Raw genomic sequence first — 26,540 nt, 5'->3', positions numbered from 1 at the left:
GTGTGACTACATATATCCAGTGTCCAGTGTGACAAATATCCTGTGTCCAGTGTGACTACATATATCCAGTGTCCAGTGTGACTACATATATCCAGTGTCCAGTGTGACGACATATATCCAGTGTCCAGTGTGACGACATATATCCATTGTCCAGTGTGACTACATATATCCAGTGTCCAGTGTGACGACATATATCCAGTGTCCAGTGTGACGACATATATCCAGTGTCCAGTGTGACATATATCCATTGTGCAGTGTGACAACATATATCCAGTGTCCAGTGTGACATGTAACCATTGTGTGACGGCATATATCCAGTGTCCAGCGTGACATATATCCATTTTCCAGTGTGACGACATATATCCTGTGTCCAGTGTGACATATATCCATTGTCCAGTGTGACGACATATATCCTGCGTCCAGTGTGACATGTAACCATTGTGTGACGGCATATATCCAGTGTCCAGCGTGACATATATCCATTGTCCAGTGTGACGACATATATCCTGTGTCCAGTGTGACATATATCCATTGTCCAGTGTGACGACATATATCCTGTGTCCAGTGTGACTACATATATCCAGTGTCCAGTGTGACATGTAACCATTGTGTGACGGCATATATCCAGTGTCCAGCGTGACATATATCCTGTGTCCAGTGTGACGACATATATCCTGTGTCCAGTGTGACTACATTTATCCAGTGTCCAGTGTGACATATCCTGCGTCCAGTGTGACGACATATATCCTGTGTCCAGCGTGACATATATCCATTGTCCAGTGTGACGACATATAGCCTGTGTCCAGTGTGACGACATATATCCAGTCTCCAGTGTGACATATCCTGTGTCCAGTGTGACGACATATATCCTGTGTCCAGTGTGACGACATATATCCTGTGTCCAGTGTGACGACATATATACAGTGTCCAGTGTGACATATATCCTGTGTCCAGTCTGACGACATATGTCCAGTGTGACATATATCCATTGTCCAGTGTGACTACATATATCCAGTGTCCAGTGTGACATGTAACCATTGTGTGACGGCATATATCCTGTGTCCAGCGTGACATATATCCTGTGTCCAGTGTGACGACATATATCCTGTGTCCAGTGTGACTACATATATCCAGTGTCCAGTGTGACATCTAACCATTGTGTGACGGCATATATCCTGTGTCCAGCGTGACATATATCCATTGTCCAGTGTGACGACATATAGCCTGTGTCCAGTGTGAAGACATATATCCAGTGTCCAGTGTGACATATCCTGTGTCCAGTGTGACATATCCTGTGTCCAGAGTGACGACATATATCCTGTGTCCAGTGTGACGGCATATATCCTGTGTCCAGCGTGACATATATCCATTGTGACGACATATAGCCTGTATCCAGTGTGACGACATATATCCAGTGTCCAGTGTGACATATCCTGTGTCCAGTGTGACATATCCTGTGTCCAGTGTGATGACATATATCCTGTGTCCAGTGTGACGACATATATCCTGTGTCCAGTGTGACGACATATATCCAGTGTCCATTGTGACATATATCCTGTGTCCAGTGTGACGACATATGTCCAGTGTGACATATATCCATTGTCCAGTGTGACTACATATATCCAGTGTCCAGTGTGACATGTAACCATTGTGTGACGGCATATATCCTGTGTCCAGCGTGACATATATCCATTGTCCAGTGTGACGACATATATCCTGTGTCCAGTGTGATGACATATATCCAGTGTCCAGTGTGACATATATCCTGTGTCCAGTGTGACGACATATATCCTGTGTCCAGTGTGACGACATATATCCAGTGTCCAGTGTGACATGTAACCATTGTGTGATGGCATATATCCAGTGTCCAGCGTGACATATATCCTGTGTCCAGTGTGATGACATATATCCAGTGTCCAGTGTGACATATATCCTGTGTCCAGTGTGACGACATATATCCTGTGTCCAGTGTGACGACATATATCCAGTGTCCAGTGTGACATGTAACCATTGTGTGATGGCATATATCCAGTGTCCAGCGTGACATATATCCTGTGTCCAGTGTGATGACATATATCCTGTGTCCAGTGTGACTACATATATCCAGTGTCCAGTGTGACATCTAACCATTGTGTGACGGCATATATCCTGTGTCCAGCATGACATGTATCCATTGTCCAGTGTGACGACATATAGCCTGTGTCCAGTGTGATGACATATATCCCGTGTCCAGTGTGACATATTCTGTGTCCAGTGTGATGACATATATCCTGTGTCCAGCGTGACATATATCCATTGTCCAGTGTGACGACATATAGCCTGTGTCCAGTGTGACGACATATATCCAGTGTCCAGTGTGACATATCCTGTGTCCAGTGTGACGACATATATCCTGTGTCCAGTGTGACGACATATATCCAGTGTCCAGTGTGACATATATCCAGTGTCCAGTGTGACATATATCCACTGTCCAGTGTGACGACATATATCCTGTGTCCAGTGTGACGACATATATCCAGTGTCCAGTGTGACATATATCCTGTGTCCAGTGTGACGACATATATCCAGTGTCCAGTGTGACATGTAACCATTGTGTGACGGCATATATCCAGTGTCCAGCGTGACATATATCCTGTGTCCAGTGTGACGACATATATCCTGTGTCCAGTGTGACGACATATATCCTGTGTCCAGTGTGACAAATATCCTGTGTCCAGTGTGACGACATATATCCAGTGTCCAGTGTGATGACATATATCCAGTGTCCAGTGTGAAAAATATCCTGTGTCCAGTGTGACGGCATATATCCAGTGTCCAGTGTGACATATATCCATTGTCCAGTGTGACGACATATTTCCTGTGTCCAGTGTGACGACATATATCCTGTGTCCAGTGTGACGACATATATCCAGTGTCCAGTGTGACATATATCCATTGTCCAGTGTGACTACATATATCCAGTGTCCAGTGTGACATGTAACCATTGTGTGACGGCATATATCCTGTGTCCAGCGTGACATATATCCATTGTCCAGTGTGATGACATATATCCTATGTCCAGTGTGACAACATATATCCATTGTCCAGTGTGACGACATATATCCAGTGTCCAGTGTGACGACATATATCCAGTGTCCAGTGTGACGACATATATCCATTGTCCAGTGTGACGACATATATCCAGTGTCCAGTGTGACGACATATATCCAGTGTCCAGTGTGACGACATATATCCAGTGTCCAGTGTGACGACATATATCCAGTGTCCAGTGTGACATATATCCATTGTCCAGTGTGACAACATATATCCAGTGTCCAGCGTGACATATATCCATTGTCCAGTGTGACGACATATATCCTGTGTCCAGTGTGACATATATCCATTGTCCAGTGTGACGACATATATCCTGTGTCCAGTTTAACATGTAACCATTATGTGACGGCATATATCCAGTGTCCAGCGTGACATATATCCATTGTCCAGTGTGACGACATATATCCTGTGTCCAGTGTGACATATATCCATTGTCCAGTGTGACGACATATATCCTGTGTCCAGTGTAACATGTAACCATTATGTGACGGCATATATCCTGTGTCCAGTGTGACTACATATATCCAGTGTCCAGTGTGACATGTAACCATTGTGTGACGGCATATATCCAGTGTCCAGCGTGACATATATCCTGTGTCCAGTGTGACAACATATATCCTGTGTCCAGTGTGACTACATTTATCCAGTGTCCAGTGTGACATATCCTGCGTCCAGTGTGACGACATATATCCTGTGTCCAGTGTGACGGCATATATCCTGTGTCCAGCGTGACATATATCCATTGTCCAGTGTGACGACATATAGCCTGTGTCCAGTGTGACGACATATATCCAGTGTCCAGTGTGACATATCCTGTGTCCAGTGTGACGACATATATCCTGTGTCCAGTGTGACGACATATATCCTGTGTCCAGTGTGACGACATATATCCTGTGTCCAGTGTGACGACATATATCCTGTGTCCAGTCTGACGACATATGTCCAGTGTGACATATATCCATTGTCCAGTGTGACTACATATATCCTGTGTCCAGTGTGACATGTAACCATTGTGTGACGGCATATATCCTGTGTCCAGCGTGACATATATCCTGTGTCCAGTGTGACGACATATATCCTGTGTCCAGTGTGACTACATATATCCAGTGTCCAGTGTGACATCTAACCATTGTGTGACGGCATATATCCTGTGTCCAGCGTGACATATATCCATTGTCCAGTGTGACGACATATATCCTGTGTCCAGTGTGACGACATATATCCAGTGTCCAGTGTGACATATCCTGTGTCCAGTGTGACATATCCTGTGTCCAGAGTGACGACATATATCCTGTGTCCAGTGTGACGGCATATATCCTGTGTCCAGCGTGACATATATCCATTGTGACGACATATAGCCTGTATCCAGTGTGACGACATATATCCAGTGTCCAGTGTGACATATCCTGTGTCCAGTGTGACATATCCTGTGTCCAGTGTGACGACATATATCCTGTGTCCAGTGTGACGACATATATCCAGTGTCCATTGTGACATATATCCTGTGTCCAGTGTGACGACATATTTCCATTGTGACATATATCCATTGTCCAGTGTGACTACATATATCCAGTGTCCAGTGTGACATGTAACCATTGTGTGACGGCATATATCCTGTGTCCAGCGTGACATATATCCATTGTCCAGTGTGACGACATATATCCTGTGTCCAGTGTGATGACATATATCCAGTGTCCAGTGTGACATATATCCTGTGTCCAGTGTGACGACATATATCCTGTGTCCAGTGTGACGACATATATCCAGTGTCCAGTGTGACATGTAACCATTGTGTGATGGCATATATCCAGTGTCCAGCGTGACATATATCCTGTGTCCAGTGTGATGACATATATCCTGTGTCCAGTGTGACTACATATATCCAGTGTCCAGTGTGACATCTAACCATTGTGTGACGGCATATATCCTGTGTCCAGCGTGACATGTATCCATTGTCCAGTGTGACGACATATAGCCTGTGTCCAGCGTGACGACATATATCCAGTGTCCAGTGTGACATATCATGTGTCCAGTGTGTTGACATATATCCTGTGTCCAGCGTGACATATATCCATTGTCCAGTGTGACGACATATAGCCTGTGTCCAGTGTGACGACATATATCCAGTGTCCAGTGTGACATATCCTGTGTCCAGTGTGACATATCCTGTGTCCAGTGTGACGACATATATCCTGTGTCCAGTGTGATGACATATATCCAGTGTCCAGTGTTTCATATATCCAGTGTCCAGTGTGACATATATCCACTGTCCAGTGTGACGACATATATCCTGTGTCCAGTGTGACGACATATATCCAGTGTCCAGTGTGACATATATCCTGTGTCCAGTGTGACGACATATATCCAGTGTCCAGTGTGACATGTAACCATTGTGTGACGGCATATATCCAGTGTCCAGCGTGACATATATCCTGTGTCCAGTGTGACGACATATATCCTGTGTCCAGTGTGACGACATATATCCTGTGTCCAGTGTGACTACATATGTCCAGTGTCCAGTGTGACATATATCCAGTGTCCAGTGTGACATATATTCAGTGTCCAGTGTGACGACATATATCCTGTGTCCAGTGTGACGACATATATCCAGTGTCCAGTGTGACATATATCCTGTGTCCAGTGTGACGACATATATCCAGTGTCCAGTGTGACATGTAACCATTGTGTGACGGCATATATCCAGTGTCCAGTGTGACATATCCTGTGTTCAGTGTGACGACATATATCCTGTGTCCAGTGTGACGACATATATCCAGTGTCCAGTGTGACAAATATCCTGTGTCCAGTGTGACGACATATATCCAGTGTCCAGTGTGACATATATCCATTGTCCAGTGTGACGACATATTTCCTGTGTCCAGTGTGATGACATATATCCTGTGTCCAGTGTGACGACATATATCCAGTGTCCAGTGTGACATATATCCATTGTCCAGTGTGACTACATATATCCAGTGTCCAGTGTGACATGTAACCATTGTGTGACGGCATATATCCTGTGTCCAGCGTGACATATATCCATTGTCCAGTGTGATGACATATATCCTATGTCCAGTGTGACAACATATATCCAGTGTCCAGTGTGACATATATCCTGTGTCCAGTGTGACGACATATATCCTGTGTCCAGTGTGACGACATATATCCAGTGTCCAGTGTGACATGTAACCATTGTGTGACGGCATATATCCAGTGTCCAGCGTGACATATATCCATTGTCCAGTGTGACGACATATGTCCTGTGTCCAGTGTGACGACATATATCATTGTCCAGTGTGACGACATATATCCAGTGTCCAGTGTGATGACATATATCCAGTGTCCAGTGTGACGGCATATATATCTAGTGTCCAGTGTCACGGCATATACCTGCGTCCAGTATGACATGTAACCATTGTGTGACGGCATATATCCTGTGTCCAGCGTGACATATATCCATTGTCCAGTGTGACGACATATATCCAGTGTCCAGTGTGACATATATCCTGTGTCCATTGTGACTACATATATCCAGTGTCCAGTGTGACATCTAACCATTGTGTGACGGCATATATCCTGTGTCCAGCGTGACATATATCCATTGTCCAGTGTGACGACATATAGCCTGTGTCCCGTGTGACGACATATATCCAGTGTCCAGTGTGACGACATATATCCAGTGTCCAGTGTGATGACATATATCCAGTGTCCAGTGTGACGGCATATATATCTAGTGTCCAGTGTCACGGCATATATCCAGTGTCCAGTGTAACGGGCTGTGTCCAGGGGCAGTGTCCAGTGACCAGGGGCAGTGTCCAGTGTCACAGGCTGTGTCCAGTGTAAAAAATAAGAAAAATAAATAAAAGTATTAAAATAAAAACAAATTTTTGGAGGATGATGGAGGAGGAAATAGTGGGAGATCAGAAACCTGATAGAAGTACTGAAGCTGCTACCACCAGTCAGATTCATGATGGCAAGGCCCATGGTCAAAGGCCTAGAGGCCATGTAAAAGCAAAGCAGAAATTTCATTTTACAATGGTCCATAAAAAAAAAATTAAGTCATGTGTGGAGAAAAATAAAATTGGCAATATGCCGTTCACCACACGCAGTGGGAAGGAAAGGCTATGGCCTTGGCCTTTGTTTCTGACTGATGGTAAAGCGTCTCAGAAGAATGATGGTAGCCCTTCTGCTACTACAAAAAAAAGAATGAAAGTTTTTAAGACAAAGGCGAGTTCACAAGTGTCACAAATCCCAGAGGAGCATAGGCGAATCTAGAATTATGGTAATGGGTGGTCCAAAATCTAGACATAACAGTAGGGGGACCTTAGCGCGGCGTAGCCGCACGACAAAAAGGGGCGTGGCCTCATGGGAAGGAGGCGTGGCATCACAAAAAGGGGTGTGGTGTTACACTTTAGACCATACACAGTAATGCCCATAACACATTTTAGCAAACCCTGTAATACCCATTACACATAAAGCCACACGCCGTAATGCCACTTACACATAAGGCCACACACCATAATGCCCATTACACATTGTGCCACACATCATGATGCCCATTACATACTATATAACAAACCGTTATGCCCATTACATATTTGCCACATAAGTGCTGCTTACCTACGTGCTCATTGCTAGGGGGTTCTTGCTTGATGGCACCATAGTACCCATTACACATGATGCCCACACAATAGTACCCATTACACATGATGCCGCACACCATAGTACCCATTACACATGATGCCGCACACCATAGTACCCATTACACATGATGCCGCGCACCATAGTATCCATTACACATAATGTCCCTTACACATGATGCAGCACACATAATGCCGCTTACACATGATGCTGCACACCATAATGCCCCTTACACATTAAGCCACACATTATGCATAATGCCCCCACATACCGCTACTTGTAGCATCCCTTAAGCAATGCCCCCAAAAGTGCCACTCACTGTAAATTTTTATATGAGCCTTCGCTGCTGCTGCAGGGAGAGATGGAGAGCGGTGCAGCTGCTTCTATGGGGAGAGGAGCAGAGCGCAGCGCAGAGCACGCTCACACTCCTCTCCTGGTGTCCCCTCTATCCGAGTGGACATTTGAAATACTGTGCGCGCTGCACATAATGCCACATATATTGAGCCAAAATTCACATAATGCCACACGGATTGAGCCAGAATTCACATAATGCCACACAGATTAAGCCAAAATTCACAATATGCTTCAAAAACAGGGACACCAAAGGCGTGCATTAAACATTTACACCATAATGTCCATTACACGTTAAGTTACACGCCATTATGTCCATTATGTATTATGCCAAACACCATAATGCCTATTAAAAATTATGCTACATAAGTGCTGCTTATCTACATGCTCATTGCCAAGGGTTCCATGCTCATTGCCAGAGGTTCCATGCTCGTTGCCATGTGGGATTACATGTTCATTGCCAAGGGGGAATACATGCTTGCGGTAAATGGGGGACAGCCGCCGCCAGGCAGAAGTGATAGCCACTGACAGTAGCAGAGCCTGGCTGTATTCAGAGCACTGCAGGTACCAGCTATTTGAAATAATACCCCTTTCACACCAGAAAATGCATTCCCAGTTTGGCCCCTTTTACACCAGCCTAGTCTCTGCATTTTCTGGTGTGAGGGGGAGAGAAAACCACCCCTCCTCCCCTCCCCTTTTAACCAGTTATCTAATTTAACCGACTATATCTTCGGAAGCAACTGACCCATTTACATGAGTATCATATTGAAGAACTTTTGAGTGGGCTTTGAATGATTTTGGTCCAGTGAAACTGGAACGTTTGGTTCCAGAGTAATCTGCCCTCAAAGAACATGAACAGCCATGAAATTACATTTCAAAAATATAAAAATCGGTTTCTCTGGAACCGATTGACCGATATGGACCAGCCTGGTATCATATCGAAGGTCCAGCGATTTCGAATTGAAAGAGATCAACCACAAGCTTCTATGATGCCATGGCGGGAACTGGCAGCCGTCGGAACCGGGTGGGGGTCGGAATTGACGGGTCCCATATTATCCTATGGGGAAAAAACGGTACAGCTTTGCCAGGCGATATCTCCGGTTCCCGGGGGGCTAGAGACACGGGGCTGGGCTAGTTGGAAAGCCCTGGTCCTCAGCTACAAAATGCAATGATGGGGGGCACGTGCCCGGGTGCCCCCCCCTGAATCCGCCACTACCTGCACCCAATGTCATGATCCTGACTGAATCCTCTCCTATCCTGGATTCCTCAGAAGCATCCTTAACAGCTACACCTGTTGCTTCTGCTGCTGCTGGTGCTGCTGCTTCCTGGAAGGGGACCAGGAATGCTAGTCCTGATCACTTAGCCAAGCAACTGACTGTAAGTCAATCCTTTGCAAGGGGGATGAAGTATGCCAGCAGTCACCCCGTTGCACAGCGTATTACTGATGCCATAACAACTATGTTGGTAATAGACGTGCGTCCAGTATCCACAATTAATTCTGTGGGTTTTACCCAGTTGCTAGAGATCCTGTATCCCCGTTACCAAATTCCATCTAGGTTCCACTTCTCCAGGAAGGCAATACCCAGACTGTACACGGACATTAAAAAAAGCGTTGTTACTGTCCTTAAAAATGCCTCTGTACCCACTGTCCACTTAACCACGGATATCTGGACAAGCGGAACAGGGCAAACAAAAGACTACATCTCTGTGACTGCTCACTGGGTGGATGTATTGCCTTCAGCAGCAGCACCAACAGCAGCAACAGCAACATCATCTCCCATTGTTACTCAGAGGCAGGCTACACTGTGTATCACCGGTTTCAGTAAAAGGCACACAGCGGAAAACCTCCTAGAAAAACTACGGGAAGTCTGTCATTGCGCAATGGCTTACCCCACTTGGACTCTCCTCGGGATTTGTGGTATCCGACAATGCCACCAATATTGTGAGTGCATTACATGTGGGCAAATTCCAACATGTCCCATGTTTTGCTCACACAGTAAATTTGGTGGTGCACCATTTCTTGAAAAAGGACAGGGGTGTTCAAGAGATGTTGTCAGTTGTTCTGAAAATTTGTGGACATTTTCGCCATTCTGCAAGTGCGTGCTGGAGATTGCAAGACTTGCAAGAAAAGCTAAATTTGCCCTGCCATCAGCTGAAGCAAGAGGTGGTCACGAGGTGGAATTCCACCCTCTATATGCTTCAGCGGATGGAGGAGCAGCAAAAGGCCATCCAAACCTACACCTCGACCTATGACATAGGGAGAGGAACGGGAATGCACCTGAGTCAAGCTCAGTGGAGAATAATTTCCGTGGTGTGCAAGATCCTGCAGCCCTTTGAGGCTGCTACACACGAAGTTAGTTCTGACACTGCCAGCTTGAGCCAGGTCATTCCCTTGATAGGCCTTTTGCAAAACCAGTTGGCGAAATTGAAGGAGGAGTTGAAGCAGAGTGAATCTGCTAAATATGTAGGACTAGTGGATCACGCTATTAGTTCACTTAGCAAGGATCCAAGGGTTGTCCATCTCTTACAATTAGATCATTATATTTTGGCGACAATACTGGATCCTAGGTTTAAGTCTTACATTGTATCTTTGTTACCAATGGGAACAAATCTTCAGAGGTGCAAAGACCTCTTGCTCCAAAAATTGTCAGCTGAAGCGGAAAGTGGCAGGCACAAAACTTCTCCTTCAATTTCTACCACTGGGGTTGCGAGGAAAAAGCTAAATTTTCCTAAGAGACCCACTGCTATTCAGTCCGGAAATATATTTGACATCTGGTCCGGACTTAAGGAGCTTCCTAGCATAATGGACATGTCGACTGCTACTGACTATGATGCTATCACAATTGAAAGAATGGTGGATGACTACTTTGCCGATAGCATCGATATAGGTATGTCAGATTGTCCATTCCATTATTGGCAAGAAAAAAAGGCAATGTGGCGTCCTTAGCACAAACTGGCTTTGCTTTACTTAAGTTGTCCACCTCCAGTGTATATTCTGAGGGAGTCTTCAGCGCAGCTGGGAACCTTGTTAGCGATCGGCGTAGAAGGTTACTTCCACAAAACGTGGAGAAGATGATGTTCATAAAAATTAATTTCAAATTCCTTGAACTGGACCTCCTTCACCAGCACTTACGTCCTCCTAATACACACAGTCCTCCTGTATTGGTTGATTCCAGCGACGACGAATTAATTGTGTGTGAAGAAGAGGATGAGGCTGAGGAATCTGATGCTGAGGATGACATATTGTAAAGCCAGTTTGTGCAATGCCCATTGCCATTTATTTTTCGTGGGGGCCCAAACAAACCAATCATTTCAGCCACAGTTGACAGTCCCTGCCGCTGAAGTCCCTGTCGCTGAAATGATTGGTTTGTTAAACTGTGCATGTCCTGTATACAACATAAGGGTGGGTGGGAGGGCTCCAAGGACAATGTCATCTTGCACCTCTTTCTGCGTCGTTTTGTTGGCTGTTGTAGCGTCCTAATTTTTTTACCTCTTTGATGGATGAATGGTGGGGAGATGGGTGATTTCTCTCTCCACATCATCTATTATGGATGAAAATATGTCCTCATGGACATCCATGGTCTCATCCATTCCTATCGTACTTCTTTTTTGGATGGGATGTCCCGGATGGATGGCTGGGTGGCAGGGCCCCAGCAATTATTTTCCTTGCACCTCTTTCTGCATCATTTGTTGGCTCTTTGTAGTTTCATAAATTTTAAATCTTTGATGGATGAATGGTGGGGAGATGGGTGATTTCTCTCTCCACATCATCCATTATGGATGAAAATATGTCCTCATGGACATCCATGGTCTCATCCATTCCTATCGTACTTCTTTTTTGGATGGGATGTCCCGGATGGATGGCTGGGTGGCAGGGCCCCAGCAATTCTTTTACTTGCACCTCTTTCTGCATCATTTGTTGGGTCTTTGTAGCGTCATCAATTTTAAATCTTTGATGGATGAATGGTGGGGAGATGGGTGATTTCTCTCTCCACATCATCCATTATGGATGAAAATATGTCCTCATGGAAATCCATGGTCTCATCCATTCCTATCGTACTTCTTTTTTTGGATGGGATGTCCCGGATGGATGGCTGGGTGGGAAAGCCCCAGCAAATCTTTTTCTTGCTCTTTTTTCGTCTTTTTTTGGCTCTTTGGAGCAATAAATATTTTTTTGGGATATGATGGATGAATGGTGGGGAGAGAAAGTCCAAACAGCTGGGGATGGTCATCCAATTAGACCGAGTGTGCGGCTTCGGGAGGGACACACGTGAAGTTGTGAAGTGGTGAGGGAGGTAAGGGAACACACGCCTAGCCAGTCATATCAAACAAATTAACCTTAGCGGTAAATTGGGTGACAGATGTTGCAGACTGATAGACCTCACAACCTAGATGGGGTCTATAAGGGTAGACTAGATAGGGATCTCCAAACCAGGGGTCCTAGAGAGGTGGAGGAACTCAGTTATCTGCCACCAATTACCCCCCTCCCCTCCACCCATTAGGTGATGGATAAGGAGGCAACTGGTAATGTTTCCAGAGTTCATCAACCTGATCACGACAGATAGGGGTCTTATTAGATTTTAAACTGATCAGAACAGATAAACACTTGCCGCAGATTAGAAATCAGTCTCTGCACAGACCGGCGGCTGCGCAGGAAACTCATACAGGGGAAATTGGGCCAACTATAGTAAATGAAAACAATTTTGTGAGCTGTAAAGTGATCAAAATTGACTAGAAATGAGTGGAAACTAATGTTATTGAACTTAATAACACTTTAGGGGCAAAAACAGGCCCAAATTCTGTTATTTTAGCAATTTTTAGCATTTTTCCAACAAAATCCAGATCCAAAACCAAAACCCGCAAGGGGGGTTTTGCCAAAGCCAATCCAGATCCAAAACACGAAGGGAGATCCAGATCCAAAACCAAAACCCGAAAAAGTGCCCGCCGCTCATCTCTAATATTAGACGAATGTATCCAGGGCTGGCAACAGAAATATTGGGGCCCTGTACAATGATATATTATATGATATATATATATATATATATATATATATATATATATATATATATATATGACCTATACTTTGAGAATCCAGGGTCCTTTGTTTCAGCAGCATGGTCTGTGATAATTCACAATGTTAACCTTTGTTTTGAACCCATGCTATATCTGCTTCTTCTTTGAAGGCAACCCCAATACACTTGGTGACCTACGACCAGCAATGTTACTTCTCCAACCGTCCCATAACTGCTGTGACGAGAAGGCAGGGCATGCAGCTGCAGAGTGCAGGAACAGAGGACATGGGGTGCCACGCATGCGCAATAAGTAAGGCCATCCATCAGGGCTGATTCTAGACAATTTTTCTCCCAGTGCGAACAGTTAAAAATGAGTGTAGGGTGTGTCCAAACAGGCAAAAAAGGCATGACCTAGCAAGAAGAAAAAATTCCTTCCACCCCACTTTTGCAACCTGCATGTCTAGACTATGGATACCACAGGAATGGTCGCTGCCATGCTTAAATTGGTTGGCTGAAGGCCTCGCAGTGACATAAAAACATGTAGGCCCACACAGTGATGTTTAACAGTAATGCCTGTTGCACACTATACCATGCGGCGTAAAGCCCATTACACATTATTCTGCACACTATAATGCCTGTTACACATTGTACTGCGCACATAATGCCTATTACATATGCCCCACACTGCAATGCCCATTACACATAATGCCATACACACTATAAAGCCCATTACACATTATACCACACGCTGTAATGCCAATAACATATTATGCCATGCACCACGTTTATCTACATGCTTTGTGCCAGTAGTTACATGCTCATTGTAAGGGATTTCTTGCTTGATGCCAAGATTCACATGCTCGTTACCAGGGGGGGGAACATACCGTGCTGCTGTAGTGTCGTTTTTATCCATAGTGCTCTCTGTAGTGTCGCTTATGTCCTTAATTTTCCCTGTAGTGCTGCTTTTATCCATAGTGCCCCCTGTAATGCCTCATATTTCCTTAATGCCCCCTGGTAGTGCCACTTCTATTCATAAGTCCCCCCTGTAGTGCTCACTCATCGCCACTCAATGCAGCTGCTTCTGGTCACTTAAGGGAGAACACGGAAGCGCAGAGCGCAAGCTTCTCCAACCCTTGCTGCTGGCATTTCAAATATGGTGTCAGCTGAGCTCCGCATTTGAAATTGCTGGAGTCCACCGGAGGGTTTTGAGAAGCCTGCGTGCCTCTGCATACTAGTAGCGCCTGATAGCAGTGACAGCGAGAGCAGTCCGCGAGGGGGGGGTTACAGCTTGTCCCCCTGTAAAAAAGGCCTTGCCATCCATGCATAGGGCAGATGGGACGTGAGACAGCCGACACAGTCTAGGAGCGCTGAGTGGCTGCGGGTGGCCTGCACTGCACACAGACATACACAGGAGAGACGCGGCACCCAGTACATGGCACACAGAGGGACATTTAGTGGGCAGTGGCCAGTCCACACACAGACGGGCGGCACGAAAGGTAGACGGCAGCAGTAGTGAAAGCTAATACAGCTTACAGACGGGCTGCGGCAGGGCTTTGGGGCCCTTCAGATCACCGGGGCCCGTCACACTTGACCTCCCTGTTGCCGGGCCTGAATGTATCACCCAGCAGAGATAGGGACAGGGGCTCTGAAGTGGTGACTGCGGGTCCAAGGTTGCACCAAATGCCAGGTTGGTCTGACTACCATGCACAGCGGGCACTTTCGTTGGAGGGTGCCCGGGGAACCCTGCTGGAACTAGATCCTGCAAAGTGTAGCCCATAGTCAGAATATTGCGATTGCTTCACATTCATGAATTGGATATTGGTGAATCACGCATCATCGTAACCTATGTGGCTGTGTACAGCCAGGGAAAGCGAGATGCATGAATTGCATGGATACATAATATTTTCGGGTAGCCCCCTCTCTTTGTACATACTTATGTAATAATTTCACAAGGTTCCATGATATAAATCATATATTTTCCAAATTTGGTACTTAATGCACACGTACAGTCCAAGGGGGGAATTTACTAAAGGAAATTTGTAAAAAATAGGTGTAAAAATTGGTTTATTTGTATCCAGAAATACACTTATTTTTTACATTTACTATCCCGAAAATACGGCAATTCGTATTCGTATTGATGTTCTATCAATACGATTACGAATTGCCGTATTTTCGGGATAGTAAATGTCAAAAATAAGTGTATTTCTGGATACAAATACACCTATTTTTTACAAATTTCCTTTAGTAAATTCCCCCCCAGGTGTCAAGGATATCCATGCTTGAGCAGAGATGGTTACCTGTGTCACCTGTGTGTAAGTATGTAATACCAGGACAGTCTGGCAATCCGTGTGCGTGATACAGGATGCTGGCCAGTTTCTCCTGTATCATGCCCTGTAGTAGTGAATGGGTTATTGGAACTTCCTATACAGGCTCAGACTGGTGGGGAGGAGGCAGGGACCTACTCATCAGACATACACACAAATAAGGGAGGTGGGAATTCAATCCTAAATTATGAACTACTCCTGCACTTTGTGGAACACCCTGATTTCCCCCTTTGGTGAATGAAGTGTTGCAGATCTGGCAGCTGACAATGGTCCAGTGTGACTCCGCGTTCCCGTACGTTGCCCTGAGTGCTCTTTTCTGTGGAGGGTTCATTTACAAATCCATCAAGTACAAGGTGAAGGTAGAGAATGTCTCTGTGTGTAGCCTGCTGTCCCTGCTGGTCCTGGGCATTGTCTGCCACTGCGTTATGCCAGGCGGGCTGGGTCCGAGCCTCTTCATAGTCGCCTGTGTGTTGTATTACTTCTCTATACCTGCCACCATCATGATGCCTACCCAAGACAAGACCGTCCTCATCACAGGTAAGAGACTGCAGCGTCACCTGTCTGCTATGCTAAGAGCAGGGAACTGTGTGGCAGATGTACTACACCTGGTGATGCTGCAGCCAATCAGCTCCTAACTGTCATTTGTCAAACCCAGCCTGTAACATAAAAGTTAGGGTCTTATTGGCTGGTACTTTATCTCTGTCCACTTTATCACTTCTCCAGACTTAATACATCTGCCCTAAAGTGTCTCATCTGCTGTACATTCTTTATATCACCATCTGATACTTATTATTATATTATTATTATTATTATTATTATTATTATTATTCTGTGTGCTGCAGGTCATACCCCTTTCACATCGCACTTTTAAAACGGTAAATTGCCGTTTTTTTCCCTTTTTAAAACGTTTAAGCCTGCACTGTGAATGCACCACAGCCGATTTACCGTTTAAAGTTAACTGGCATTTCGAACCGTGTAAAAAGCAGAGTCCTACACGGTTCCTTGCCGTTTTTTGTGCAATGTGAATGTGTAGAATGTGTCTGAAACGGTATTTCAGGCAAACAACACAAGCTACAGAGCAAAATGACAGGCAATGTTGACACTCTGGCTTGAAACGTGTTCGTGATGAACCGGTTTCACTGCTATGTTGAATGAGACTTAACCGGTATTTAAAACGGTAATCTGCGGCAATGTTAAGGCTCTGACCCGTTTCAATTACCGTTTTAAAATACCGGTTTTTAAAACGTGTCGGCGATGTGAAAGTGGTATCATATGTGTTATGTATTGTTATCATACTTCTTATTAATAATATCATTATTATTATCATCATCATTATTTTTTATTATAGATCATAATCATCATTATTGATATTACCATTATTGATATTATTTGCATTATTATGGATATTATTATTATTGATCTTATTATCATTGCTGTTGATATTATAATTATTATCCCTTGCGCTGTATTTGTCGCTTTGGTTGATGGGTGCTGCTTGGACCCCAGCATTTACAATGCAGATGAAGGAAAGTATAAAAAACCACATAATGGAGTTTATAGAGGTGTTTTGATTATTATTAACAACACCAACAGAGATCTCTACACTTTTTTTCACTGTAAATGTACACAACAACGCACAGAAATGTACAATTACAGGTTGAGTCTCCTTTAGCCGTGTATTCCAAAGACCGAAATATATAAACAAAACGTTGTTTTTCAGAATATTTAATTTTTTGTTTCCCCCCCTCTTTTTTCATACTTATCTTGTCCCCCCGGTGTCCACGGCGGACATCGGAATCCTCTTCAACTGCATCCCCGGTCCCAAGAATGCATTGGGAAACTAGCCAATGGCAGACTGAGGGCGGGCTTAGACGGGGAGTCCCGGGTTCAGCGTGGCGCCTGATGCACAAAGCGCTGCCAGTCCCATCATATTCTATCTATTATCTCCTAGATCAGTGGTTCTCAACCTCAGTCCTCAAACTAGCCAATGGGAGTCTGGGGGCGCGCTTAGATGGGGAGTCTCGGGTGCACAAAGCACAGCCAGTCTGATTTGATCTATTATCTTCTAGATGGTGCTAAATAAATAAGAAGTAGAATCTGATTGGTTGCTATGGATGACATCCCAACGTTACTAGAACTCCCATCTTAGTAAATTTACTCCTTATAGTATTTCCGGTACTTTTGTAGTTTCACGGTGCAGAGGGCCGGCGCCACCACTAGGCAGCTTTAGGCATTTGCCTAGGGCGCCGGCCACTGGAGGGTGGTAGTCGGGAGCAGGGAACCCCCTGGATGGAGGTGAGTGGCTGCCTGTCATTCCCCCCAGCAACCTCCATCCAGGAACCCCCTTGGATGCAGGTTAACAGCTAAGCGGCTTGCCCCCTCCCCCCGTGGAATCACTTCACGGCCACCGCCACTGCTGTGGAGCGATGCAGCACCTGGCAGGTGAGCGGCTTCCCCCTCACCCCCAGCAAACTCGGCGGCTGCCACCCCAACGCCGCTGTGGAGCGATGCAGCAGCAGCATCGCACCCAATGCAGTGGCAGCGCCCCCCCCCCCTGTGGAGAAACTGCATCATCTACCCCCCTGTAGTGGCGTAACGGTGGGCATCGGGGCGCCCCCGCCTAGGCAGCTCCAGTGCCTAGCACCAGCCCTGACGGCGGCAGCTTACGTAGTTAGCGTAGCTTCCCTTTCAGAATCAGCGTACTGTTCCTGCAGGCAGCGTAGTCAGCGTCCATGTCAGTATCAGTGTAGTGTTCCTGCGGCCACAGCCGTTGGGCTACGCTGTTAGTGTAGCTTAAGCTGCCGCACTGAAAATACACAATTAGTCAGTCAGGCGTCCCTGTTAGTATCTGTGTCTTGTTCCCACCCTTTCGCGGCAGCCGGAGCTTACGTAGTTAGCATAGTCAGTCTGCACTTATTTCATTGTGTGGAAACCATTTTAACCTGCCTGACATGACAGGTGTAAATGTGTTCCTGAAATACCCCCACTATCCACACCAGCCCGAAGCGTGGTGAGCGCAGTGAGCCCCGTCTTGTTCATAATCCCACTATCCACGTCGGCGTGGAGTTGATTTTATAAAGTGCAGTGAGCCACCGAGCCCGAAGCGTGGCGAGTGCAGCGGATTACTTTACATGTATTCCAGGTCCCCTCGCGGGGCTCGCTGTGCCCGTCACACTTTATAAAATCAACTCCACGCCGATGTGGATAGTGGGGGTATGAACAAGTTGGGAGGAAGCGTACCGCATCCCCTCGCGGGGCTCGCTGCGCTCACCACACTTTGGGCTGCTGTGGATAGTGGGGGTTTTAAAAGGAGGCTCTCCCTGAAGCGGACACGCGCAGGGTTGCCGTACCCCTCCGCAATAATTATTGAGACGCACGAGCGTCTCAGATGCACCTACGGCTCAGACAGATGGAGTGTCTCAGACGCTCCTACATCTCATACAGATGGAGCACCTCTCCGCCGGCGCCCGCATGACCCCCTCTTAGCCGGAGAGGGGATTATGCGGGCGCCGGTGCTGTGTCAGATGCGCTCACTAGTCTTGCCAGGGATGCCGGGAACAGAGATACAGTTCCCGGCAACAGTACGGTAGTTACTTGTGTAGTTTCACGGTGACAGCCTAAGCTACGCTGATAAGGTAGCTTAGGCTGCTGCCGTGAAACTACACAAGTAAGGCAGCCATTGGGCTACGCTGATAAGGTAGCTTAGGCTGCTGCCGTGAAACTACACAAGTAAGGCAGCCATTGGGCTACGCTGATAAGGTAGCTTAGGCTGCTGCCGTGAAACTACACAAGTAAGGCAGCCATTGGGCTACGCTGATAAGGTAGCTTAGGCTGCTGCCGTGAAACTACACAAGTAAGGCAGCCATTGGGCTACGCTGATAAGGTAGCTTAGGCTGCTGCCGTGAAACTACACAAGTAAGGCAGCCATTGGGCTACGCTGATAACAAAGCTTAGGCTGCCGCCTTGAAAGTAAGGCAGCCATTGGGCTACGCTGATAAGGTAGCTTAGGCTGCTGCCGTGAAACTACACAAGTAAGGCAGCCATTGGGCTACGCTGATAAGGTAGCTTAGGCTGCTGCCGTGAAACTACACAAGTAAGGCAGCCATTGGGCTACACTGATAAGTTAGCTTAGGCTGCTGCCGTGAAACTACACAAGTAAGGCAGCCATTGGGCTACGCTGATAAGGTAGCTTAGGCTGCTGCCGTGAAACTACACAAGTAAGGCAGCCATTGGGCTACGCTGATAACAAAGCTTAGGCTGCCGTCTTGAAAGTAAGGCAGCCATTGGGCTATGCTGATAACGTAGCTTAGGCTGCCGCCTTGAAAGTAAGGCAGCAGTTAGGCTACACTAATAACGTAGCTTCAAACGTAGCGTAAGCTGCAACCTTGAAACTACGCAAGTACTGTATTTTCTTATTGTTCGACATTCAAAACAAACAAATAGAAAATACTCTTGATATTGTGCATTAAACTCAAATAATCAGAAAGATTATAGTAAATGATAAATGATTATAAGTAAATATATACTGTATTTTAACTTTAAAAAGAAAAGAGGAACCTCAATCTGTTATGGGGCATACCCAAACTTGCCTATCCTCTCGGAATGGCCAGGAGGCTACAGAAAATCTGGTCTGTCTCCCATCCTCCCTGGGAAGGTGCGCAAGTCCCCTGCAATCCCCCCAGCCTCCCACAATCCCCCCTCAGCATTTCACATGTGATGATGTGATCACAGTGGCCACGCCACCACACAAGGCTCAATTATTGTGCTCCGCCTCCGTCCCCAGCCCTTTCGAGACACATCTGCCATCCGGTCCTTTATCTGGCTGTCTTCTCCTGGAGAGGCCAGCCTACAAGTAGGCAACCCTGGGCATACCCACGGGGAGATTTCAGCTTTATTTCTACTCTATCTGTCTAGATTGCTGAACCCCCCCCCCCCCCCATCATCTGCGTCATGGCCTCATTAGCATGAAAATGCTGGGGGTTCCCATATGCTGATGGGGCTGCCCGGTGCCTCGTGCCACTTCGGCCCCCGGCCACTGTGTTGGTGGTGTGCACCCAGTGAACAGACTTTGCAGTGGGTGAATGCACCCTGCGTATGCACATGCGCAGAAATACGCTGTGACAGTTTTTACTTTCACTTTGAGCTGTGAGTTTTTAGCCCATAAACTCTCCACCCACCCCCAGTCCCTATCTGCTACTACCTCCAGTGTCTTCACAGCTCCCTCTCTCCGTATCCAGCAAGTGTCCCTGCAAAATTTGCGTTTCCTTTCTGTTATGACATCTTGTAGCATACAGAGTGGAACTGGCCATGGCATAGTGTCATATTACAGTATGAAAAAAACCCGTCGACCTAATGACCCTGTCAACCTTACCCATGGCAACCTAATGACCCTATTGACCTTACCCATGGCAACCTAATGACCCTATTGACCTTACCCATGGCAACCTAATGACCCTATTGACCTTACCCATGTCAACCTAATGACCCTATTGACCTTACCCATGTCAACCTAATGACCCCTGCTGCAATGCGTATGGAGCAAGCCCTCAATCTGCAGTCACATTCTGGAAAATGTGACTGCAGTCTGAGTGACGGTGACAAGGCGGAGATAGGGTTTTGGATGGGGTATGGACAACAGAGGTGTTTCCGGATCGGTATGCGGTGACACACGCAGATGATGGCCCTTATTCTGATCGGTGCGGCCGGATCTGAATATGCGGCCAGCACCGTGCGTCCTAAACCCCGCCTTCCATACGGATCGCCAACTCCGTCCGTACGCTGTAAGAAGCTGTCCGAACGGACCGCACGTGTATTTCTCATGAATACACCTCCTCCATCTCAGGGAACCTCCCCCATCATTCGATGGTCACAGAACATCGAATGCAGGGCCGAGTGGTCCGCCAGCTCCAGCAACCTCAGACCACACGGGCATTTCTCCGTGCAAAAGCAGGGATCTGGGCGGGCAGCTGACATCCGGCAATGTCATATGTCCGCCCCCTACACGTGCGTCACGGCCGCATTACCATACGTACGCCCAGCGTTTTCATGGGAACGCCCATGAAACGCGGGGTGTAAACATATGGTAATGAGCCCAAACAGCCCTTCACACCCCTCTCCACCCCCTGTTCGTAGTGTACACATTTCATGCGGAATGTGGCCGTGCGTCCGGCTCGCACATGCGCAGAGACGCCTCTGCACATGCGCAGACACAAAACATCGGTGGCACGAACGCACGCGGATATTACCGCACCAACCAGAATAAGGGCCATGAGCCGTAAAATAGCGGTACAGCATCTACCCTTGCGCAGGCAGGGGGCTTTCCTAGTTATAAGAGCGACGCGCAAAAACTAAATGCGATATTTTACCATCGCATCGTGGAGAGGGTCCGGCATACTGGGCGGTTATGTCCTGTGCTGGACTGTCCGATCAGCCCTGGTAGCCTTCTATTCTTTCAGACTTTCCCCAGATATTCCATCTGTCTTTTTGCAGAATAACAACACTCTACAGGGAGGGAAATAGTCTCCACAGCAGAAGGCTTTAACTAAAGTGAATTTACGACGGTGGAAGCCCAAACCGTGACAATATGTGTAATGTGTGTGATGTTTGGTTACATATTTAGTATCCCTGTGAGCTCAGGGATAATCTCAGCATTTGTATTTTTGAGAACATGGGGACACTCTCCGCGTCTTACCCCATAAATAATAATTGCACGGCTGGGGGGGGGGTCAACTCCATGTGCTAGGCTCCACATGTGCGTCTCCCAGCCCCTGCGATTAGCTGTGGGCTGTCAGCAAAGAGCACAAATCATATATCACCCCGTCATGTTACCGCCATGTGGCCTGTACAACAAGGGAGTAACAATAATGTTCTAGAATAGAATTCTAGAATAATATAGAGTTATTAGAGTCTCACATAATGAATGTGTCACAGATGTGGGAATCACTGTGAGTGTGGGAATCACATAGAGTGTGTTCTGCAGCAGCACCTCTGGGGGCAGGGCAGTGACAGAGCCTGGGGGTAGCTCTGGTAGTTATGCCACTGGCTTTCTGTGATGTCATCATTACCATAGCCTCTAAGACAGGGGGTGGTTTAACCCTTTGCAGTCTAAATTATTTTTTTGCAATTCAAAAAGTCTGGTTTAAATGTTTAAATTAATTGTATTTTTTTTTTAATTAAAAAATGGTCTACATGAATGTTGAAAAATGTTATGTTACTATAATGTTCTTATTTTAAAGTGGCTCACCATTGGATCTGCTACTACCGCTAGGGCACTGTTGCAAGTAGACTCTGCATGCGCGGGTGACCAGGAACATAGAGTCCATGCAACGTTCCCAGTTATATTTTTACTGCTCATACGCAAACCAAGCAACTGGAGGCAGTGACATTGTCCCAGTGATTGTGCAGCACTGATACAGGAGAGGTAAGTGTACCATATGGGTGCAGGGTGTGTGGTGTGATCCCCTGGATCTGGGGGCCTGTGTACACCCTGTACCCTGTACACATACACCACTGTGCTAAGAGAGCAAGGGCTGTAACTAAGAGGGTGCGCAGGGCTGTAGGCTGCACCTCACTACCCCGGTACCTCGGTTTGATCTGTGGGGGCCTGGTATGGCATCCTGCAGACAGAAGCACTACCACAGGGCCACCAGCAGGCTCCCAGAGGCCTGGTGGAGCTGCCAGAACATCCTTAGGGCACATGTGGAAGAGCTGTCTACAGGGGGTGATATTACGTCACGGGTGTAGGGGGCACCGCCGCCATACTACAGCACTGAAGAGGATGATGGACTTAGTGGATTTGACAAGCTGTGTCCACCACTAGCCATCATCAGGATGCCCGCCGATGACAGCGAACCAATCAGGAGGAGACTTCCAGCATCCCCTGTGACTGATGCAGGGCCATGTCCATATCAGTGTAATCCATCAGCGGCATGGTGAGGCTGCTGGGAACAGGATTCTCCCCATAGCCTGATATATTGCGGAGATTTATGTATCTATAGGCCAGGGATGAGGAACCTTCAGCCCTCCAGCTGTTGTTGAACTACATATCCCAGCATGCCTTGCTACAGTTTTGCTATTTGGCAATCCTAAAACGGTTGCAGGGCATGCTGGGATATGTAGTTCAGCAACAGCTGGAGGGCCGAAGGTTCCCCATCCTTGCTATAGAGGTATTTGCGTTATAGAATTGATATTTCCATATGGACTGCAGTAGGAAATGAGGAAAATAACATGTTTGTTTTCCATTTCCCCTTAGTGAATGGAATGGAATTTTATGTTTGTATTTAATTAGATTTTACACAGTAAATAGACTTTCACATTTCCTGTATATGAGACGTCACTGCCTTATTATATTCTGTAGACACAGAGTAATACTGCTGACGTCAGCCAGCTACAGCAGCGTGATACACGTGTTGTGCCTTACCCTGCAAAGGTTTGGGGTGCAAGTGCTCCAGTCTACAAATGGACACAAAAAAAAACCATGAAAAACTCCGGTCGACCGTTTTTTCTGAGATTACCTTTTCAGTGTCGACCTTTTCAGTGTCGACCTTTTCCACATGTCTCCATCAGTCTAAGGGGTGTATTCTGATTCACTCGGAAAGGCACAATCACTCTCTAATGGACAAAACCATATGCACTGCTGGTGGGGCTGATGTAACGTGTGCAGAGAAAGTTAGATACTGTATGTATGGGACCGATATATCGCAAAAGAAACGGACGGTGATATAAACCTCTCCTGTACAGTAGTTGGCAAGAAGCGATGGTAATGTGCGTAGAACGCAGCACTATACATATTGTTATCTGCCTCAGTAGTCCTGCTGCACCATCCTCCTTGCCACAGGCCGTCAATGACTCCCAAACACAGCGACTGTCCATAAATCGGAGCAGTCTATAAAACCCAATGTTCCCACGCAGCATAAGAGAGGAAATTGTATTTCTCTGTAATGTACCTTAGAGGAGTCTGACCCGCTAAACCATTACATCAAATTGTCCTTCGCCATTTGAATACGCAGTCCTTTGCTATTACGCTTTCATTTATCGACTTATTATTTATAAAGATGGTTTAGGGGTTTTTAGATTTTAAAACTGAACAAATAAAAGGACAAACTTGTGAAGAGAAGGAAAGTTTTGAGGTCATGTCATGAGCCTGTTTGGCCCCAGGGGCACGTTGTCTCCCTAACGGCGGATCTGAAGGCCGCTGCAATGTCATCCCTCAGTCATAACATAAGTGACGGTTATCGGGACATGGAAGCCTGGAGTCTGTGTCACCCATACTGGCTGCTGCTTGTTGTATGAGTATGTATAGTATAAGGACACATAACTTACGCACCCGACAAACACACATACAATCAACACTGCATCAAGGGAGACTTCTATTTTTTTAGGAAATGAAAAAATATATAAAAATCAATCTACAATTCAAAGTAATGTTTTATTTAATGAAATGAAGCTTCTTTTTCTGCTGCCAATCCCCAGCTATGGTCATGGTGGGATGGTTATGTATTGGGTTTGGTATGAACTGTCAACAATTACTGTATGCTGTCGACAGCCCAGGGTGTTGACAGCGTAAAATCAACTGCAAAATGCTGTTGCAGTATCAATGTGATTGAAAGCCCGTTCAGTGTTATACCATGATATACAGCGCCATATTTAAAGTTACAATTCTGATACTGTTAACATGCTTTAAATCACATTGGTACCGGGTCAGCATTCTGCAGTCAGCATTATGCTGTTATTTCAGTAGTTCCCTACCGATCTTTTAAAAATAGGCTTCCCTATGCTTGTGCCACAGGTAGCAGCGTGGAAATAAATGCTTCTTTACCAGCCCATCGGAAAAAAATACTGGTAATGTCAACACTGGCATCTGTTTGACCCCAAACAGAGCAACACTTGACAAGCTCTGTTGGGTGCCATATAGAGGCCGCCTGTCCCCAAAACACTTGAATTGCCCCCCAAAGAGGTGAGGGGTAGCATTTGCATTTTATTATATAGGATTAAGAGGTTATCAGGCCTTAACCTTTAGATCCACTGTGGTTGGCCAAAATTGTATGGAATATGTTAATTATCCCAAAATAAAAGTGTCTCTACATGTTGAGTTTTATTTATTTATGGATGGGATGAGGTACACAGGGGAATAAACTCTTCGCTAGGGGCTCAACTAGACCTATAGGGTCCCATAGCAACTCTTTATGGAGCTCAAAAGAGTTCACTGGAGAGCCAAGATCATCGACAGCTACAAGAGTGATCTGCAACAGCAAGAGGAGTACTGACCCACTGCAAGCTGCTTTTGGGGAAGTACCATCCCACACCACTGTGTTTTAGTCCTTTACAGAATTTAGCTGCCTGAAACATGAGGAGTGATGCGGCCACCCTGTGTCTGGCCTCACTGAGGACAACGGGCCTTATTCTAGTCCATTCTTTCTGACAAATTCCTTCTTATATGGACAAAACCATGTGCACTGCAGGTGGGGTAGATGTTACTTGTGCAGAGAGAATTAGATTTGGGTGGGGTTTTACTTCAAAGTGAGATCTATATTGCAGTGGAAAAATAAAGCAGCCAGTATTTATCCTGCACAGAATCAAAATAACTCACCCAAATCTGACTCTCTCTGCACATTTTACATCTGCCCCACCTGCAGTGCACATGGTTTTGTCCATCTAAGTCATTTTGTCAGAAAGAGTGAACTAGAATAAGGCCCCATGTTGCAGCTGTGTAGGTCATAGTTGAGTTGACCATTGCCCAGTTAGAGGAAATAGGAATGTCAATGGGATACATCCAAGAAAAGCTTGGCCTGAGCAGGGTTTCTGCACACTGGGTCACCCATCAGATAACTTAAGAGCAGAAAGAGACTTGGATAACTTGGTACCGTAACATACTGGCCATGTTTGATGGCAGTTACTGAGACTCTGTCTGGGAGATCATCAGTGGCGGTGAATCCTGGATCTACAGTTTTAACCAAACAGGTGGACCCCCATTCAAGGTGCACTACATAGAAATACCACTGTTAGCGCATCACGGCCAAGCAGATGATGGCTATTTTTAGGACCAAGACTGGTCATGTACAGTAGCTACCATACCACTTGTGCAGTAGCACACCACCACTAGTATGCCAACCAAACTCTG

The 26,540-nt window shown here is 46.2% G+C and overlaps 1 protein-coding gene across 1 annotated transcript in view; it reads left to right on the top strand.

Annotated features, from left to right (window-relative positions):
• Nucleotides 1–15,634: 15,634 nt before the first annotated feature.
• The window catches only part of HSD17B2 (hydroxysteroid 17-beta dehydrogenase 2), a 35,089-nt gene continuing 24,183 nt past the window's right edge, over nt 15,635–26,540 (top strand). The window contains exon 1 of the mRNA XM_083165707.1: nt 15,635–15,958. Coding sequence (XP_083021833.1) covers nt 15,688–15,958 — 271 coding nt within the window. The 5' untranslated portion in view covers nt 15,635–15,687. The remainder of the gene's footprint in view (nt 15,959–26,540) is intronic.

The sequence above is a fragment of the Crinia signifera genome, chromosome 11 (assembly GCF_055691185.1).
Source record: "Crinia signifera chromosome 11, ASM5569118v1, whole genome shotgun sequence".
NCBI classification, from domain to species: domain Eukaryota; kingdom Metazoa; phylum Chordata; class Amphibia; order Anura; family Myobatrachidae; genus Crinia; species Crinia signifera.
Note: the sequence above shows the minus strand (reverse complement) of the source record. Positions and strands in the feature narration are given on the sequence as shown.